The 20820-nt window shown below is 37.0% G+C and overlaps 1 protein-coding gene across 24 annotated transcripts in view; it reads right to left on the reverse strand.

The window, feature by feature from the left end:
* NRXN1 (neurexin 1) overlaps positions 1 to 20820 on the reverse strand; it is a 1284195-nt gene that overhangs the window by 1127065 nt on the left and 136310 nt on the right. For 14 of the 24 annotated variants that reach the window (XM_045285734.1, XM_030884336.2, XM_030884344.2 and 11 more), the window contains exons 4-5: positions 20568 to 20597; positions 19818 to 19829 (exon numbers count right to left, since the gene is read on the reverse strand). The exons of 5 other annotated variants lie outside the window; for them this stretch is intronic. In XM_045285734.1, the coding sequence (XP_045141669.1) occupies positions 19818 to 19829; positions 20568 to 20597 (42 nt within the window). Of the gene's footprint in view, positions 1 to 15660; positions 15735 to 19817; positions 19830 to 20567; positions 20598 to 20820 lie in introns of those variants that run through there. 5 more of the 24 variants (XM_045285743.1, XM_045285741.1, XM_030884338.2 and 2 more) reach the window with 2 other exon arrangements.

Genomic DNA, 20820 nt, shown 5'->3' on the forward strand with positions numbered 1-20820 from the left:
TGTCCTGAACGGAATTTATTTAAGTTCCTTTATAAGGCCCAGTGCTTACTTTTCTACCAACCAAAACACTAGACATTAGCTGAGGTTCCTGCTTAAAAGGAGTTCATATTGTTACCCCTGGGGGACCTGTGAAATAACCAGTGTGGGGGGGAAATATTCTTAAAAGAAAAAGGGTAGTTATACGATCAAAGATCTCTTCACTTATTTTCATAATATTTAATAAGGTATATTAAACATGATCTTTGAAAGGGCAAAGGAAAAAAGCTGACATGAGATCATATAATTAATTTATGTTTATTTTTTTATTAGTTGGGATTTATGTTTTTAGGTACAGCCTCTTTGCTTGGTATAAGGTGATGTTATTGGACCACTGGTATGTGGCATAATTTTGAGTCAAATGTATTAATTGCCATTTAATAAGCTGAAGACCAGCTTGCTAAACTGTCCACATTCAGAACATGATCTGGAGTGAAGTCAATCACTAAAGGATGAATATAGTATGAGACTACTGCAATAAAGGGGGAAAAACCCAGACAAACAAGGAAACAAGGGAAAGACAGTTCTACCAAAGGTCATATACTTTGGGAGTTTGCAAAGGGGGGAAGACAAGAGAGGGAAGATGAGAAACAGGTTAGAGTTTAATGTGCATTAACTTGTAGGAAGGGAGCGATAACTGTCTACAGGAGGGGCAAAAATCAAATGGGGTTTGGGTAAACTATTAGAGGGTTTGCTTGGTAGTTTTAACTGTTCAATACAAAATTGATGAACTGAAATGTAAACTCTCACCTAATTCAAAATAAACAAAAACAAAAAGTATTTTATGCATTAAATACACATGTATATTAGGTTTTACCAGAGACATGGAACATAGTCTATGACATTAGGCACCCAGGAAATATTTTAAATATTTATTGACTGAAGGCACTAGACATAGAAGTTACTGATGTTGAGGTAGTTATATAATTAAAGCACATAATCATAAAATAATTAGAGAATGAGTGTCCTAGTGTAAGTTGCATAATATTATGAGAACAGTGGGCAATACAGATAAAGAAACTATATATCCATGACCACAGACAACCAGCCTCACCTCTATGCACCTGAGTGGGTCAGGGACCAATCTAAAGGACTAGTGGCCCCAAGATCAAGTTGGATAATAACAGATTTGAAGGTGTAAAATGGATGCCAATAGATTCCAAATTCTGACCGTATTCCTCCTCACTCCCCACTCCGCTTTAACCACAGTGCCACCAAGGTTTCTCATCTTTCCAGCAGAGTAAATATCTGGAAAAGCACCCTTGCAGAGCAGGAGTCCTAACAGTATAAGTATGTACTTGGGCATAGACTTTGGTCGAAATAATTAGCTTAAATTAAGTTTGCTTTATTTTTAAGTAAAATGTATGTTTTACTATTTAAACCTAAGCATTTAGAAAGAAAGAAACAGCAAGTGTTTTCACGTGGGAAGAATGGATATGTAAGTGTTCCTGAGTGCAAATAGGCAAGACTTCCCAAAGGCATTGTGAACACTAGTTGCTGGAGTAAGGTTTATAGATAGAATTAGTGCATAAATAGGGTTCTTAAAATTATTGAATAATGTTGATGAGGCCAGATTCCCTACAAAAGGCAGAGGCAATGGCACATTCCTGAACACAAGTATTCTGTGATTAAAATGGCATGTTAGCTTGCTGTAGAATAGAGAGAAGGGGGAGTCCCAGTAACAACCAGTACACAGTTGTCAGGAATACCATCCTTTGAGATGAGGTGGGACGGTGCCCCCAGGTTAGAACGGGCTTACGGGAAGTAGAAAGAAGTGTTTCTCCTAATAGCCCGAGAATTGAACATATATTGAATGACCTCTTTCAGGTTCCTTCTCAAGTGTTGCATCCCTAATGAGACTCTTCTCTGACAAAGCCATGTGTGAAAGAAAATCACACTTCCTTTTTACATTCATGAACTTTCATTCCCAATCCATGTTGTATTTTCCTCCACTACACTTATCACTACATGATACGCTACTGTCTACAGTGTTTCCTTAAATGCTGATATCCTGACGCTAAAATGTGTTATAATTTTTATTTGTTGACTGCTCAGTTCCCTGAGCCTACAGAAGGTATTCAGTAAATTTTGCTGAGTGGGATAGAAATAATTAACATCTAAAATAGAATTAATATCTATATTAATATCTAAAATAACAATGAGTAGACTACATTATGATTTCAAAGTTCCTTAACTGGGGATCTGTTATAAATAAATATCTAAGAAATGATTTATTAAAAAGAATCTTACATTTTATTATCTTGAATGGTTAATTTAATACTAATTTACTACCCTTGGATGCATCTCAGCTAACTAGATAATTGAAAACAGATCAAAGAAGAAACCATAGAAACTACCATTTAGTAAATGTGAATCATGGTAAAATTATGCTAATTTATATTCTTTAAATAACTTTTTCTTAGGACTGCTGGTGTCCAAGTTAAAGCATTCGTTTGTTAACCAAAGGATCAGATGGTTGAAATCAATGGTCATGCCTCTGGAGAATTGTGTCAGCCTTCTCTTGTGAAGATTTATAGTCTCAGAAACCCTGTGGAGTAATTCCACTTGGTTCGGGAAGATAACTATAAGTCAGAATCGACCCATTGGCAATGGGTAGGTTAAACAGCCTTTCCAGGAATTCCCAGAATGTCCTTATCTGTCATTGCAATGTTACTGGCAGAAAGACTTTGGAAACACTGAGGAATTAACCAATCCAGTCGGCTGTCAACTTCAGGACTAGGAATAGGACATGGCTGGCTTGATTACCAACTCAAAATGTGGTTTTGAAAACTATGTGGTTTGCTCAAGGGAAGTTAGCACCATTTATATCAAGGCATGAGTATAAGAATCCAGTCTTCTTTCCTTACTTACCCAGCATCAGTTAACTACAGAGATGGATGGCTATATTAGATCACGATGCAACTTAAATGTCATTATGTTACTCATCAGAACCTAGAAATATTATTTATCTACATGGAAAGGGCAAAAAGGAAATGAATTTATTCTCAGCAATATCCATCCATTACATCAAAAACACTTAGCCGTTTGGCTTACAAGAATCACTGAAGTAAAAACAAACACACGAGTTTGCCCATGCATGCATGCACACACAATGTATGCTGAGTGACATTCTGCTTTTCTAACAGGGTATGAACAAGAGCACATTTCCTTGGGAACTGCACAGGAAAGGTCACACCCACATTTTCACAGATCCACACATATATTCTAAAAGAAGGAGGAAGTGTTCAAAATTTGTAACCCCAAACCAGATGTCATTCCAGCTTACCTTCAAAACTGGTCAAACAGTTTAGTACCAGGTAATTTGCTTTTCTAATTGAATTTATGGAATAAGACTAAACTTATTGATAGTGTATTTCTTAACCTTGTCAGACACAGTATAATTCTACAATAGTGAAATGAGATTATCTTACCCTCATTAAAAAAAAAATCAATGCTTGGTGTAGCTTGGTATTAAATTGGGAGTTTAATGACCACCTTCCAGTTCTCCTTTTGCCATACGTATTGTGGGATTTGAGAAAGTCACAGGATTAGAATGGAATAGAAAAATGGAATGGGTTACAAGGAAGTTTGCTATTTTATACACAATTGCACTGCACTATCAGAAAGGTTGTGCATCTTCTCATTGAAGGGCTGGGATTTTCTTAGAAATCTGAGGGGAATGCAGTGTGCCTTTACTAACTCAGAAGAGCTGGCACCAGGAACAATCAGCAGCCAGAGGTGCATAACTGAGAACTGTTTAGCATAAACAATATGGAAAGAGCTGAAATACTCTATGCATATTATAATTAAGAGATATCAACCACACAATCATTTTACAAGTAGTATAAATTAGAAGCTTAGAGAATAGCAACCAATGAGGCATATGCAAAAAAAATGGTCAAAATAATGTCTGACAGTAAGATGATAATTGTATTAAGTGAAGAAAGTTTGAAAAATCAAAATACTAAAAAAGTTGCTTTAAGTAAGTTACTACTTGATAGATACTTCTTGCTAAGAAGTTAGGTCTTCTTATCTGCCCAAAGGAGTCATTTATCATCGCCCCTATTATTCAGAGAACCATTATACTAGATTAGTCGCTGTTTTGAACAGTTGAAAACTAACTAATCAGAACTACTAGCTAATTGCATTAATCAGAACTACTAGCTCTGGCATTATGTGAAGAGGAGACAAACACTGAGTGGATGAGGAGTGGTGGAGTTACCTTTACAGATAAAAATAAAAATTTATTAATAAAACATGGAGCTACTGAAAAGTGTAGACAATTTTAATGCTATCCCATTACTCAAGAAGACCTTGGACATAATCACAACCAGCCTCAACATATCATTTTTAGAAACTGAATAAATTGGAATTAAAAAAGCTATTTTACTTAAATGGAACAAGAATTTAAACATTAAATAAAAGATAAACAGAGATTGGAAACTTGTTTTTGGAGAATTCTACATCAGCTGATGTTCTCTGCTCTCTAGTCACCACTGAGGCCACTGCAACATAAAATTCAACAACTATCCTCATCTCCAGTGTTCTTGACCAGAGTTACAGCTCTTTGACCCGACCAACACCAAAACTGAATTCAGGGAATTATTAGAAGGCATTGATTTGGTTCACATAAGGCTTTTAATAACAATAACAGAACCATGCAGATGACAATTTGGCGATAGTTTTACTAAGCATATTTCGATTCAGATGAAGAAAAAGATTTTTGCTATAAAGGTAGGGGAGGGGCAGATTAATTTTGATGTAGCAAGTATGTCGTCCTTCTGAACATGTGACTAGAGTCTAGATCCACCATCAGAGACTTCGTAGAGGAGTTTGTTGAATAGTCATTAATGCTAGGAGATTTCAAAGGCTTGTGTCCGATGCATTATTCCACTTTTTAAAAACTCAGTCCTTTTATGCTCTAAAGCAACTTCTGCACTTCCCTGGCTAGGCTCTGTATCAAATTTACCTTGGTTGAAGACCTATCACCACATACTGTCTAACAAGTGTCTAAAAAATGTGATATTCTCAGAGTGTGAATAGATTTATCTTTGCATAAAAATTGACTCAGTACAAGCTTTATTTAAAAGGAGCTCCAGTGACACAATGGGTAAGTGCTCAGTTGCTAACCTAAAGGTCTGCGGTTCAAATCTACCAGCTACTTCACTAGACAAAGATGCATCGTTCTGATTCCTAAGAGATTTCAGGATTGCACACACTGTGAGGCAGTTTGACTCTGCTCTGTAGGGTCACTAAGAGTCAGAATTGACCCGACGGCAACTGATCTGGGTTTGGTAAGCTTCACTTATTTGCTCATCATTCACAACATCTCTCAAATTGCACACGTTTTCTATCTCTCCAAAATACACACAAGAAGAGAATTCAAGGACAGAAAAGGTTTCCATTTTTTCCCATTGTATATTCCCTTTTAATGAACAAAAGCAATTAAGCAAGAAAAGTCAAAAGCAAGCTGAGCATTTTCTAACTGAACAATCTAGGACAAAGCATAGCTGATTTATGCTAAAGTTAGTGCATTGTAAACAGAATGTTGATACCTCAATCAAGGAAATTAAAAATTAAATTAAAGACAACATTTTGCCTTTGTTATTTAGAAACTAAAGATTTTAGCACAATTCAGAGTGGTTTCTTGGTAAGCATTCTTAGACTCTCCCCAGAAATGGATAACTAATCCGAAATTCAATCCACTCTCTTCCAGTCATCTCTGACTCGCAGCAACCCTGTAGGACGGAGGAGAGCGCTCCTGAGGGTTTTGGAGGCTGTGCATCCTGAGAGGGGCAAAGAGCTTCATCTTTCTCCCTTGGAGAAGTTGATTAATCTAAACCTTTGATCTGGAGAGGACTAGCCCAAGAGTTAACTAACCCCTCCAGGGCTCCTGAAATGTATATGTTCTACATGCACAAAGGAGCTTCAAAACCTTTGGGGGAAATTTTCATGCTCTTTTCATTGCATTTTTCCACAAACTTTTTGAGGAAGGCTGTGTGTGTGTGTGTGTGTGAGAGAGAGAGAGAGAGAGAGAGAGAGAGAGAGAGAACCATAATGTAAGTTACTATTTGGTGAAATGGTCGGGATGTATCTCAGAAAAAAAGCATTTCACAATTTCTCCATACTTCCCATATTCTCCCAACCCCCTAACTTTCTTTCTTAACCCAGTTACTCAGAGTCTTTAAAAAATGTATACCCCAAAATAAATCTTTGACTCTTTTCCCCCTCCCTTCTTCCCTTTGTGCAGCATGGTCTCTTGCATGCAGTTGGTGGTAACATTTTTATTTTTCATTTTCCTTGGGTGTTATTTAAAAGTATTTGACTCAGCCATCAGCAGTTCGACACCCATGCTGTGCCCCATGCCCTGTTGAGCATTGTTACACTACAGCAATAAGAGGTACATCGAAAAAGTAGGGCTTTAAAATCGCAGAAAATTTAAAATTTATTAAACCAAAATATGAAAATGCAAAGTTATTTTTTTCTCAACATATCCTCCATGTAGTTCTATGCACCTCAAAGGACAATGTTTCCATTTCTCTAACTCTTTCCTGAAGGATTATGAATGCATCAATTTATATCTGGTCGAAATCGCAGATTCAGCAAACTGAAGGGAATAAAATTTTATCCCCTTTCAATCTTCTTTGAATTTTGAAAACAAAAAGATGTCTCAACAGGCCAGAGCCAAGAACTATGATTGGTGAATGAAATGAAACTCTCATAGAACGAGCATGGCTGCCCTTGACACTGAACTAATGCATTTTATGATGAAAAACAAGAATTTTAGTGCAGCTTCCTGGCCTTTTTTTTCTCACCCAAGCAGTTTTTACTTTTCAGAAAACATCCTCATAATAAGCTTCCATTATTATTCTGTATTTTTTTTAAAAAGATGTCATATTTACTTCTTTAGGATCTCAAAACACAGTTGCTATAGCCTTGAATTGACCTCTTTGCTTTGAAACAAACTGGCTTGGCAGATGCCCTTGGAGCCCAATTCTTTGATTGGACCTTGTTCTCAGGATCGCAGTTAATATCCATTCCATAAAGTTATCTTTGTTAGATTGGATTTTGCTTTAAAAGCGTGATAGAAATATCAGTTCTTGGAGCTACTGAGTTTACATATTCTTTAGCACCAATGGAGCCCAGACTTCCTGAGGCCAAGGTGTTTGTTCAAAATTGAAAATGCTAAATCGTGTTAGAGCCCTACTTCAGTGGTTAATGTTTTAATGGTTAGACTACCATCTTCTTTCACCAAAGAAGGTTAATGGTCTTCCCTCTCCTAGGGCATCTTTGAGGCCTTCCTGAAAATGCTTGACCAATCTAAAAACTGTTGTTTGACGCAGCACAGTTTCCATAATTGTTGCAAAGCTTCAATGATTTGGGACAATGTACATTTGAGTTTTGATATAAATTTGATATTGGGCCAGACCTAAAAATTGCTTTTTCCATGTCATAAAAAAGCATACTTTTTAAAAACGTCACCCGAAAAGGGCTAATTGTCTGTAGTTATCCACTGATCACAAAGACACGTTGACACAGGCTTCATTTGCCATCCACTTGTGTGTTGTGTGTGCATGAAATACAGCCTTAGTTGTAATACTTTTTAATTTACTCTCATATAGTATCTACTGATCACCATATAATCCCTATAACAAGAGATAGATTTTATTATCTATATTTTAGAGGTAATGAAAATTAAATTCAGTGCGTTCAAATAACTTTCCTAAACTCATTCTGCTAATAGACAGTAGGTCTAGGCTCTACGTGGGAGCCCTACTGGCACAGGGATTCAGCAGTTGATTGCTAAGCTAAAAGCCAGTGCTTCAACAGTGTCTGCCAGGTCAACAGACTGTCACATCCTGGTGGCTTCTATGTTGCTATGATGCTGATAGCTATAGATATATATAAAACAAATACCAACAAGGTCAACCATGGTGGACAGGTATCAGTGAGCTTCCTGACTAATACAGACTGGTAAGAAAGGCCAACTGAGCTACTTCTGAATATTAGTCAATGAAAACTATATGTATCAAAACATGATACACGATATAGCTTTAAAATGAGCCCTCTATGTTGGAAGATACTCATGGCCATGACAATGAACTCAAGCGTACCAAGGATCAGGAAGATGTTGCAAGAGTCAGCAACATTCTTTCTGTTGGTACGTGCATGGTCATGAGTCAGAACTGACAGCGTGGTAACCGCAACTAACAGTAGCAAATGAGTTCAAACTATGTGGCACTTTCCCACACAGTTAATATTTTACTGATAATGCATGTCCACTTAGTGAGATTTATCACTGGGGAGTGGATCCTTCAGTTTGTTGTCGTTTTTTTGATAGGACACTTATTAATATTCCTTCAAATCATATGACATATGTAACCCTCTGTACACAGAGCTTCACTACACCCCTGAAGTTGCCCTCTAAGGCCACTACCTTGGGCTCTGCCATCTCTTCTATGGGGGAAATAAATAGAGCCTTGCTGTCCCAGTCACTTCGCGATGGTCCTCTTTTCTAGCCCTGGGAGCAGCCTAGCTCTCTCACCTTCAGCACGCTCTCTCTGCTTTTCACTATACTCGTGTCATTCATTGAACCACTTCCCTTGCAGATTTTTTAAGGTATCTGACCATACATCTAACTATAATAACATTTTCTGCGCTTGGGTCTGTCGTTTCTAAAATGTGTCATGAGAACATTGTCTCTTGCTTCTTAATAGTCTCCAAGGACCAAATTTCCACTCCTAGTAGTATGACCTTTATGAGAATGACGTGTTCTTGTTCTCGTTAAAGTCTCTTGCATCATAATCTCCAGGTTTTTTTTAAAGGTCATGATGATCAAACATTACCCATTGTCAGCCATGCATTTTTGGCATTTTTCTAAAATGGGATCCTGCCATTTGCTGCTCAGCTTTCCCTTTGCCTCATTCTCTCCACCAGGGTTGGCTCTGAGCAACAGGCATCCTGAGACCACTGAGTTGAGCACTCAGGGCTAAACAAAAGGGTCAGAGGTTCAAACCCCCAGCTGCTTTGGGGGAGAAATACGGGGCATTCTGCTTCTGTAAAGCTGTGCTGTCTTGGGCAAGTCATGGGGGCAGTTCTCCTCTATACTGCACGGTCACCATGCGTTGGAATCTACTGGGGGCAGTGGGTTTATTATGGGAAACAATTCTAAAATATAATACACAATTCCCGTACCTGTCCCATAAAGCTTTATGAAGTTCTTATGCCCAGTTTGATTTGGGGGGTGGGGGGAGTTTTTCATTTCTTTTTTAAAAAACACATATACAGAACTTTACATGATGAAAGTTTTAGTGACCTTTACAGAAAGATTTGAGGGAACCCAGAACCACCTTTACCTAGTGGAAAACCAATTGCTTAGCTCCTGGGGTACAGGGTAAGGATAACTGAAGAGCCACAGCCCCTTTCTCCATCCTGTCACAATAGACCAAATCCTCTTAAAACACGATGATAGCCATTCCTTTTATGGGGAACAAAAGGGTTATGAGGCGAGTTATTAAGTTGTATATGTCCTTGCAAAGGAGTAGAAGAAAAGAAACGTCCTCACCATGAACAGCAACTTACCTTCTCATACAGAGGAAAGGCTAATTATCTGAGCTGGTAGCACTTTTCCTAAAATGGCTATGTTTAGAATCATTCAAGGGGTAATAATAAAAGCGGCAACAGCATATGAGAGGTTAAACTACTGCCTCACCGTCCTTCCTAGATATGTGAAATAAGAATTGTCCCTTATGGGCCTTAAAATGTTGTATTATTTCAATGTGTCTAACTAAGGGTCTACGAAGTCTAGACGAAAATTAGGTCGGAATGACAAGGGCCAAGTTTTGTATTATAATTTAAGAAGTTTTTCAGATATGTTAGCAGGGGAGTGAGCTCCTTCAGCAGCCTTGATTAAAGAACTGTCTCCCTCGACATGAGGGTAAATAAAAAGCATCTCTGTGACTCCAACTCATAGATACCCCGCTTATTCCAAAGAAAAGACGTTTATTGGGTCTCTATGTTTAGTGGATAGCTGCAGACCAATTACCTCAGGAAAATCCACTTGCTGATAGGGAGCTTTCAAAAAAGATTTAATCAAACAAATACTTCCAAGATATCCTGGGTCAGGTAAGTTCAAGGTAGCTCAGAAAGTTATAGTGACTATTATTTTGGACTCAAAGGGATACACTTGATATGGTCTCGTAAAGCACACAGAATGATCACAAGGGCTTGTTAGAATGAAGTTTGAAGAAATTTGAAAACTGTCTTGGCAAGGAAAAGGCAAGGGAAGTTGTTCAAGAGAAATTTTCTCTCCATCACAAGAATCTGCTTACTCCGTTTTTCAGGGGAACAAGAAGTGTCCTACAGGAATTTTCCTGGGAAACATTGTCCCATCCACCACATATCCCTGGTCTTTCTGGTCCTTTCAGATGTCTTTGTGTTCCCCAAACTGAGAGAACATTGAAATGGATCACAGTTTGAGTCCCCTGAAGATGCCAAACCTTCCATTGTAACTTGCTATAAATCAAAGCGCATCGTCCTCTTGGAGAAGAATTAGAGAGACAGACAGATAGCTTGCAGCTGTGCATATCTCAAAATGGAGGCTACGTCGAGAAAAATGACCTCACGCTTCGTTTTCTTTTCAGAAATATTTCTATGATTTTGGAGTGGGGCTTCTTCCCTTACTCTCATGTAGGACATGTGGAGTATTTGAAGAAAATAGAAACAGTGACTGCTTAATAGGCCATTCACATTTCTCCTTAAGAATAATCAGAGGACTGACGCCAAATATCATTGTCCTCACATTCCCCGGGACACGGCTTGGCTTCCTTTTGGACTAAGAAGATTCCTGGCCAATTTGGGGACTTGCAATGTACAAATCCCTATGGCTAACATGTAAACCAGGAGTTCCTTGAGCACTGGATCCTCAATGGACTGTTTCAGGGATTGCATCCCTCTGGCAGCAGTTTAATGCATTTTAAATTTGATTGTTTCCTTGAATGAAGTAATTTAATTTCTCCAAATGTTGACTGACTTCACAATGCCAAGTCTATAAAACAGAAAGGACAACTGGGTCAGTCGACCAGGTTCTTCAAGCCAAAAAATAAGATATTTCCAGAAGCGCAATATAAACTATGAATAATTTTAATTTCCTAAATAAATGAGTTTAATTTCTTTTCTAGATGGGTAATATAATATTGTTTTGTTTTCAGATGAGATAATATGTTATTTTCAGTTCACAGTTACAGTAACACCTCAGTACTTTTCTTCATATCTAGTAAATACTCATAATTAAAGGAGACTGCTTCATAGGTAAATGATAATTCGTAAGTAAATATAAGGCAAGCAGAAAGGGCAGAATCATATTTTAGGAATACACATTCTGCGTAAGTATAATTTTAGCATGTAAGGTGCATCTTGAGGAATATTAACTGTGACAATCTTCATGTTTGTGTTCCTTAATGTCAATAACTTTGAGAAAAAAATCCATACTGCTGTGGCTTCACACTACGTACAACATTCACAGTTGTTCACAAACAGGTTTTGGGGGGTATTTTAGTAATAATAATTGTGACTATATGAAAGTATTTATTATTTGTTTATCAAAAGGACAAGTAAAATGGTTCTCAGTTTACATGAAATATAGTCCAAGACACTGCAGCTTTGTTATTGTTTTAATTTAGACATTCCCTACCATTGTTGTTCTTCAGTGTAGGGTCCACGGCTTAGGCCTGTTGGCTGGGTAACTGAACTCCTTGTTAAGCATCTAGCTGATTGGAAGGACATTGGTTTCTGTGCTGGGAAACAGTCGTCGGCCATATGAGTGTGCCTACAATTTGAAAATCTGAGAGGAGTTCATCTCTTTTTCTTTATGTAAGAAGCGCAAGATAAGCTACATGAACATAAAGTACCAGGAGGTCTATTTGATCCTGGGACACTTTCCCTCTGTCACAATTTGGCAAGAGATCAGTTCCTCAAGCGGCCACAGTGAATCATCTTATTTAGGAGTCCATCTTCCAAAACACGTCTTCCTGTTTCCTGTGGACATATCCACCCACTGCTATGGAGTCAAATTCTGACTCACAGTGACCCTATCGAACATTCTAGAACACAACTCTTCTCTAGGACTTCTGAAGCCCATCTTTCTCCTGCAAAGCAACTGGTGGGTTTCAATCACTGCCCTTGCAGTTAGTAGCCAATGCTTAACACAATGTTGCCAGCACTCCTAGAGACATATGAAAATGACTTTCCCCTTCATAAACAAATATTTCTTTATTAGGGATCATGAGCGGAATAAAGAGGGAAATAGTTCACTGTGGCTGTGGAAATGAACTTGAATGCCTCAAGACCACGTGGATTAGACAGGGAAGGAAAAAGATTAAATGGATCGTGACAGACCCTTCTGATTCCCAGTGTAGCTAGATAAAGTCTGCATGTATTGATTTCACTCGTTTGTCCTTCATAAGAAGATGTACCTTAAAGAAACCCAGAAAATGTAAATTGAAAATCAGTGTACTCTCATAAAGTCATATAAATAAAGTAAATATAACATCCAAAGGAAGTCCATGAACATGGAGGAGCCAGCTGGTCAGTCCATCATTAAGCAAGGGCTTGCTGAGGATCCCCTCGTACCAGCCAGGGTCCTTGGAGACAATCAGTGCAGCTCAGAGATTGCCCTCACAAAGTTTATATTCTGATGCGAGGCAAAGAGACACAAACAATAAACATAAACATGAGAGTTAAAAATGTGGCAAGTGCTATGGAAGAGAAAGCAGATCAGGGTCTGAACATAAGGGAGAGAGGGATAGTGCACTATTAAGTCAGGTAGTCAGTAAAAGCCTCATTAACGAAGTGAACTTTGAGAAAAATCTTGTGGATGGTAAGGTGTTAGCCAATTATTCAAACATCTTCAGGAAATGATATGTTATTTATCCGTACTTAACCAGTTTCCATTCCACATTTGCTCTTGAGGTAACTATATAGTTAATAGCAAGGGTAACTACACATTACTCTGTGGTGCAAAAAACCCAAAAAGTTTCGATGTGAAAATATTTACCTGTCTGCTCCCATACCTCATATGCCGGCATCTGAAAAAGCAGCACTTTGTCAGTGAACCCCTAGGTTTGTTCAAATCTGATGCTAGTCTATGTCAGCTCCATCACCGTGTGGCAAGAGAGATGCAAAAGTACAGAGTTGCAGAGATATACCAATCATTTTTATTAAGTAGAATTATGTTTTATAAAGTAGAACTTAATGTTTTATTTTATAAATGTTCTCTGTCAAATGTGAGCCATCAGACAATAATGTCCAGTTGGTTTTAACCTCACACAGGCACAGAATCATTGAAATAATAATAGGGTTATTAATATAATGGGAAGGAGTCATTAATGCTTTTATTAGCTCTTTGGGAGATTGTAGATCATTAGTTTCCACATTTGTTTAATTTACATGCAATGCTATCTTTTTGAATTGTTGCTGTTCATAAGCACGTCTGCGATCTCTCATGTAGGAACACACCTTCAATAACAGTGTGTTCGCTTTACCCCATGTTACAGATGATAACTTCTAAATATGTGAGACGAAAGCATTTGCCCATGGATAATAAAAAGCAAAATTAGGAGTTGAGGGAGAAAAAAGGTCTTAAAAGACTTGCTGATTCAAGTTAGTATCCATAGTGCTATACTTACTGCATTCAGTTATAAGGTGAAAACTTTTTTCCCTTGCAATGAAAATCCTGAAGATGAGAATAAATTATATCCTAGACAATACTCTGTGAAAGTTTCTGTCATACTTACTCTATATTGATATTTTTAAGAATAAGAAGATGAACATTGGTTCTAAGATTATTAGTGTTTAATTGGAGGAAATTCTCTGAAATCTTGGTAAAGTTGATAATTTGTATTAGTTATTTCAGTTCAAAATTTCTACAAGCTCCTATTGTGCCATGGAAGTCAAAGAGCTGCAACAGTTTATTTTTAGATAATCTTTAGTGTTCATTCTAGTTCCAAAATTCTAGGAGCCAAATTAATGATTACATTTTCTCTGTTCTATGAGCTAAGCATTCTGGTAAGTTACATTGCATCTTAAACTCCTGGTCAGCACATTATAGGGAAAAGTGTTTTACTCCCCTGAAAATGCTGCTGATTTTTAAAAAAATCTAGATTAAAGAAAAGAGTTTCAAATGGGTAAAGATGATAAAGCCATTATTTTGAAGAAGTAATCATCCTCTCGTTCTATCCAATATGTGGTCATTTAAAAGTTCTGTCAGTTGTAAAATGTTTCAGTAAGCACCTAAATTCATATCTATACCATTTCATTTTAAAACTATTAGACTATAGAGCCCCTGCTGTGCCCTTTTCTAAGGATAAATGAATCTACTTCAAGTCAAATACACTCCTTGTTTGGTTTATCCATTATTCAGTGTTACCACTGTTTACAGAATGCACAAAGGCACGGCAATCTCCTTATCACAGAGCCAAGAGCACAACGATCCAAATCCAAATGAGCTAGGATTTTTATTACTGCTAAATATAATATCAAGATTGAGTAAATTACAATAAGAGAAAACAGACTCCTCAAGTAAATTTTCTTATCAGCACCCAACCTCATGGTCATTTAATCTACAGATAAATTGTCAAACAAATGGTGAATTCTAAATATTCACATATACTTCTGTGTAGATCATATCGATGAAATAGCGATTTAATGTCTGATTATGTAAGGTGAAATGCTGGTCTTTCCAAGTTCTGCATCTGTGTATTGGGAGCATCTTGTAGTGAACATTGAAGCTCATAGTAATTATAAAATCAAAATGTACTATTTTGCATGGCACAAAACATAAGCATCTCAGTACAGTAAGGTTTCCTCAACATTCACAAACTCCTATCGAGCTAAGTAAGAAAATACTATTTATTAACCCATGCAGAGGAAGAAAATGAAATACACACAATATTTTCAAAAGTATATTAGCTTTACATATAAACTAAAATATAGTTTATATTTTACATTAAAACAATATATTTAAGCCAGTGGTTCTCAACATGTGGGTCACGACCTCTTTAGGGGTCAAATGACCCTTCCACAGGGACCACCCGATTCATAACAGTGGCAAAATTATAGCTATAAAGTAGCAACGAAAATAATTTTATGGTTAGGGGGGTTCACCACAACATGAGGAACTGTATTAAAGGGTCGCAGCATTAGGAAGGTTGGGAACCACTGATTTAATCCACAAAACATCATGATATTGGTTATTAAATGTTGCAAAATAATAAGAAAAATAATGGAGATAAAAGAGAACATAAAGACACTAAATGCTTTACTCCTCTTTATATTAATACATTATAAATCCACTTGAAGAGACAAATTAAACAGAATATTAGTTGTGATGTGCTATTACAGATAACATTTTACAGGACATGATAATACTGGGTATTTCTCAATTAATTAGTTATAGTGGAAAAAAATCTCCCTACTCATTGACTAGTTTTGATGAGAAAATATTTTCTTTTCTTTATTAACTCCTATAATTTATGAGTTAAATTTCCATTAATTAAACAGGTCTTATGTACTCAATATGTGTAATGGTATTCTTCACAATTCTATTCTTAATAAGCTGGCCTTCTTGTAACATGTAGATCCTGGATAAATACATATTTAATATTCGTTTCAAATAGACAACTTGACTTAAGATGTAAGATCTGTAAATGAAAAGAATATCAATTATGCTCACATCACAACAGAAGGTTTATAATGTTGGTTTAATTGAGAACTTACAACCCAAATGGAACTTATACACAAATCATATGGCACATCACGCTGGAAACCATGAGGTTAAAAAAGAAGAAAACTCAGGGAAGTCATGCAATTTTTACAGCAATTTCAATACAAATTTCAAGAAAATGTAACACTTCTTAACTCATCAATGTATAAGTTAGGAAACAAAATTTGATTATTAGCCATGATGATGAATCACACTCACATGTTTGAATAACCTTAAACACACACACAAAAAACAATCACTTTAGTTCCAGGGGAGTCTCACTGAAGTATATTTGTTAAATCGTATTAACGCGATAGAGGAACATTTCCGTATTGTAAAGAAAGATTGCAGCCTTGGGAAGGAATAAGGATGGTAGAATACAAAATAAAGTTTAGAAACAGAGACAGGAAATTCCATGTAATTTGTTGCTACAATGTTTTTTGGTTTATTTGAATAAAAATACCTTTGCCCTTTGCCTCCTGCTTAATCCACTGCAACCCTCAGGGCCTTTTTCCAGGGTTCCCTTCCAGTCTGTGCCTCACCACACCCACACCTACGCCCAATGCAGCACACTGGCAAGTTCAAGGTAAGGTCACACACATCTCCTGGAAATCTAATGGTGAGCAGAGACAGACAAGTCCCCTGCTCTCATGGAGCTTACACTCTAGTGGGAAGAGTTGACATTGAGTATGTCAGCTTACATAACAATATAGAATCACAAATGTGATGCTCTAAGGAGAAAAAGTAGACTCCTCCCACAAGGGAAGTACCAACATTACACTGGCAGCGAACAGTTTGGGATCGTACCTGTTTAATCAGTCCTTAGGCTGGAGTTTCTTTGTGCAACTTATTTTGACATTTTTAGATATAAATGATCATTCTTATCTCTAAGACAACCCACATTTAAAAAGAATCTAAAAAACAAAAAAACACCCCACTACTAACCAGTTCTTAGAATGAATTGCTTAGCTTCACATACACAGAAAACAAAACATATCAAAACAAACAACAAAAAGAAAACCCCCATATCATTATATAAGCCTAAATTTTAGATGCGATGGGAAACCGAAGAGACATAATGCTTTTAATAATAATAACTTGAAAGATTTTAAGTCAAAATAAGAAAGCAATGACAATTTCCAAAAGATCACAACCAGTACTAGTAAGTTTGCCTCTAATACCTTTCTTTTCTTTTCCCAAAGAATTATTTCCTTGGAAGAGAGTTTATTCTCATCATATTCGGCTGCAGAATACATATCTTTGTTGAGAAAACATTTTAAAAATCCAAATAACTGACTATGGATTTTGAAACTAGAAAATGAAAACATTAGAAACGGTAATCGTTAGGAAGAGTGAGGTATCTTTGGGGCATTCATTGTGAGGCTGTCAGCATCACATCTGACATGCAACCATGGGCCCTACAATGAAGCCAATGGGTTATCTGTATTGGCCTGTGCAATGCTAAAGGATGTTGCACTTTCTAAATCCTGAACCATTAGAAAGTTTGGAAGGATCCACCACCCATCTCTAAGGATACCCAGTGACAGAAGTGCTGATCACTGAAGAGCAGTCTGGCGTGGGAGGACGAAGATGCTTAGCCAATGGCGTGTCCTCTCTACAGGCCGTGGTGGCGCTTTGGCTGCTGTTGTTGGTTTTAAATAAAATGTACCTATCATTGTTTTTTTTTTAAACTTATGAAAATATTGTAAAAACCACAAAGAAGAAATTCAAGTGATAATGAGTATGTTCTTGAATCAACTTCATTTCTAAATTCAGAAATGCAAAATATGTCATTAGGTTCCATAGAGAGCCCTTCATTTCAGTCCTCCTTCAGAAAAGTGGTATCCAAAAAATGCCCCCAAATTACATGCAAAGCATGAATTTTCAATGCAAATCAATTATTTAAACTGCCCTATATAATTCCTAACTTATGCATATGTAGATTTTTAACCTGACACATATTTTTACTCCTCCAATGGGCATATCCAGGCAAGACTATCTGTTTAATGGAGACATTGATTCATTTTTCCTTGCCTTCTCTGCATTGACATGTCAGCTTGTACAAGCCTTACAGAATTTCCTTCTTTCATTCATCTATACTAAGCCCACAGTTTCATTTCCCTGCTCTATCCTCTTTGATGGTAGGTGCCACGTCATAGTCATAATTATAGTTTTGTTCCTCAATGTGGATTTGTTTAATTGACTTGCTAATTCAGGAAGACAGGTCTCCTATTTCTTTCCGTCTAATTAACCAATAATGTAAAGGTCATCACTCTAAGTTGGCAAAATACTCAAGTTCATCGTAGAATCTTTCCTCATTTAACATCAAAGAGCACTCTGACCCCATAGAACAAAAAATCAAATCTTTCTCTCTGCAGTTTTTTTTGCTGGTTGAGAAAAAGCTCTGATAAATATTAAGTAAATTTGTTTGACACACATGCAAAACAGAAAACATGTAAGACTCACATAATATAACCGTACCAAATTACATAATTACACTAATTACACAAGATCGATATCAACTAAGTATAAACATAAACGGTTCCACGTGTAGAGTTAAATTATTATATAATTATAAAATTACCTAAAGGGCTGCCTTTTTACACAATTATGAATATATGTATGTGTACACATCTGTAAAGCTTGTCTATATATGTGCAGTCACATAAATACATACATGCATATATATAAATACATATTCTTCAAATGTCAGTAAAATAAACTATAGCTACAGTTCTTTTATGGCATCTGGAGTTCTTTCCTAAAGAAAGTGTTGGGAAATCTTCACCTGGGAATTTGGATCCAGTGAAAATATTTAGGAAGTACCTAAATGGCACACAAAATCTCCAAGAGGTTTAATACATCTTGTCATTTACATAATTTGCAGCAAGCTCAAAGTGAGATTGTAGCGCATTATTGGAAACAGTTCACCAACACACAATTGCAATACCATGTGTTCTTTTTATTGTCCCAAATAATCAAAACGGAATTATCTTGAAAGCTCTGTTTAAAACCTTGGCATCTTTTCTTACATGCCCAGCGCGTATTCATGTGCTTTTTCAAGAAGAAAAGGTTCCCTGTTAGATGACACAAACGTTAAGGAGCAGAACTAGGAAGTTTAGTCCCAGTTTCCAAGATTACAAATCAGAGCATCGGTAAGATCCTGCTACTCCATAGGGAAGACACATTCCCAGATTTAAAAATATTCATGAAAGCTCTCCCAGTGGGCACATTCATTTACATGTAGCTAAAAATGTTAGCATAAAGGCTACCCCATAGATTTACCAAAGCTGCCGATGGACTACTTCCTTGTAATGAGAACAGAAACCCAACTGCAGTCTCACTCTAGATAGTGCTAAATGGCAAACGAGACATGCTTCTGAATCTGTACCACAGCTATTAAAAGTACACATGCCTGACTTACCAATCAATGCAAGGATGGATACCTGGTTGGTAATGCTCTTAAAGAAAAGTTAGTGAACACGAAAGAGAGAATGGGTGTTCTTAGCTGTATATCCAATGCCTTTTTAAGTCACCCTGGAGGGACTGTGTATGCAGAACACTGAATCAATCAGAGATGACTGACACGCAGTAATTTTTTTTCAGTGATGTACATGTGTAGGTTTATATTACAATGCAGAATGGCTGGGGCAGGTGTGCCCAGGGTTGAATGTTCAAAGATGACTTGTTTATAGGGACTATACTCCTTATTTTAATGGCTTTCAATTGCCGCTGCAAAAACTGACACCAAAACCTGTAGCTCAGTTCTAAATATGCTAATTATGTAAACAAGTGACATGAAAATCTTACTTTAAAGAGCAAAAAATAAAAAAGAGGAGAAGAAGAGTGAAACATTGTGATGGATTTTTCTTGCCATAAATACATAAAAATAATCCATTAGCATATATACCTACCTCCCAGTACCCATTATCAATGTCAGAAGGTCTAAATATATTGGCATTACTTGGATACACTGTGAATTATACAAATGGTATTAAGAAGAAGTAAAATAATGTAATACCTTTACTTTTACCTATGGATTTGATGACATGGTTCCATGAAGAAAGGATTTCCAGAGAAAGAAAACAGAGAGGAGAGAAACAACAGTAAGAATTATGAATACATGTACATGCACCACTATCTGAAAATTAAACAAGACACAGACATTTAAATAAAATAATCGAAGACAAATGGAGATGCAGTCATTTCCTGTTGAGAATCCTGCCTTTGAAAAAGGCAAGTGCATGCAAGCAAATGGAAAGGTCCATGCTCACTTAGAAAGATACCCAATGACTGATGGGAGAGAGGGTATTGACTGCGGAACTATCCTCAGCATTCTAGAAGCCAGATGCCAGTGATGTCTGCATGTTTCTGAACTGCCATGCATGGATGAGAAATGGTCTCTAGTTGATGCAGTAAACGGAGCCTCTTCTGATGGCTTAAGTCTTTCTTTACTCTAATAGCCCTTAAGTGCAGAGACTGAAAACTGAATGGAAATTTTAATTGACACTGTCTTAGGTCTTATTTATTTGCAGATAATATAGTGCAAGGAATGAAGAAACATAAATATCGAAGGAGCAAACCAAAATCAAACCAACATATCAAGGGGAGGAAAAAAAAAACACATGAAAAAATGTGAACAAAAATTATGTATTTAATTTGCAGCCAGAGAATTTGCAAGCATTCATCCATCCTTTGCAGCGATGGTTTGGAAGCAGCTACAGAACAGGGAAACACTGAAAGCAGAGTGGAAAAGGAACAGAGCCCATACCTTGGTCGCCCATCATCAGGTGCGCCAGACCTTGAAGGGAAACAAGAGCAGAGTCAGCAATAAACAAGGGAGTACTGGAGGCAGGGCTGTCACGTGACAAAAACGTTCAGTGACAGACATCTTGTGTCCTATGAGACATGTCTGTATCACAGAAGCAAATCAAAAACATTCTTTGAACCCCTGGTTGGAAGCTTTGGGGCAAAGAGTTACAGAACTGCAATTTAAACCCTGGGATGTGCTGCACTGTGGATTT

The sequence above is a fragment of the Echinops telfairi genome, unplaced genomic scaffold (assembly GCF_000313985.2).
Source record: "Echinops telfairi isolate 266 unplaced genomic scaffold, ASM31398v2 ScPeMD7_7475;HRSCAF=8513, whole genome shotgun sequence".
Taxonomy (NCBI): Eukaryota; Metazoa; Chordata; class Mammalia; order Afrosoricida; family Tenrecidae; genus Echinops; species Echinops telfairi.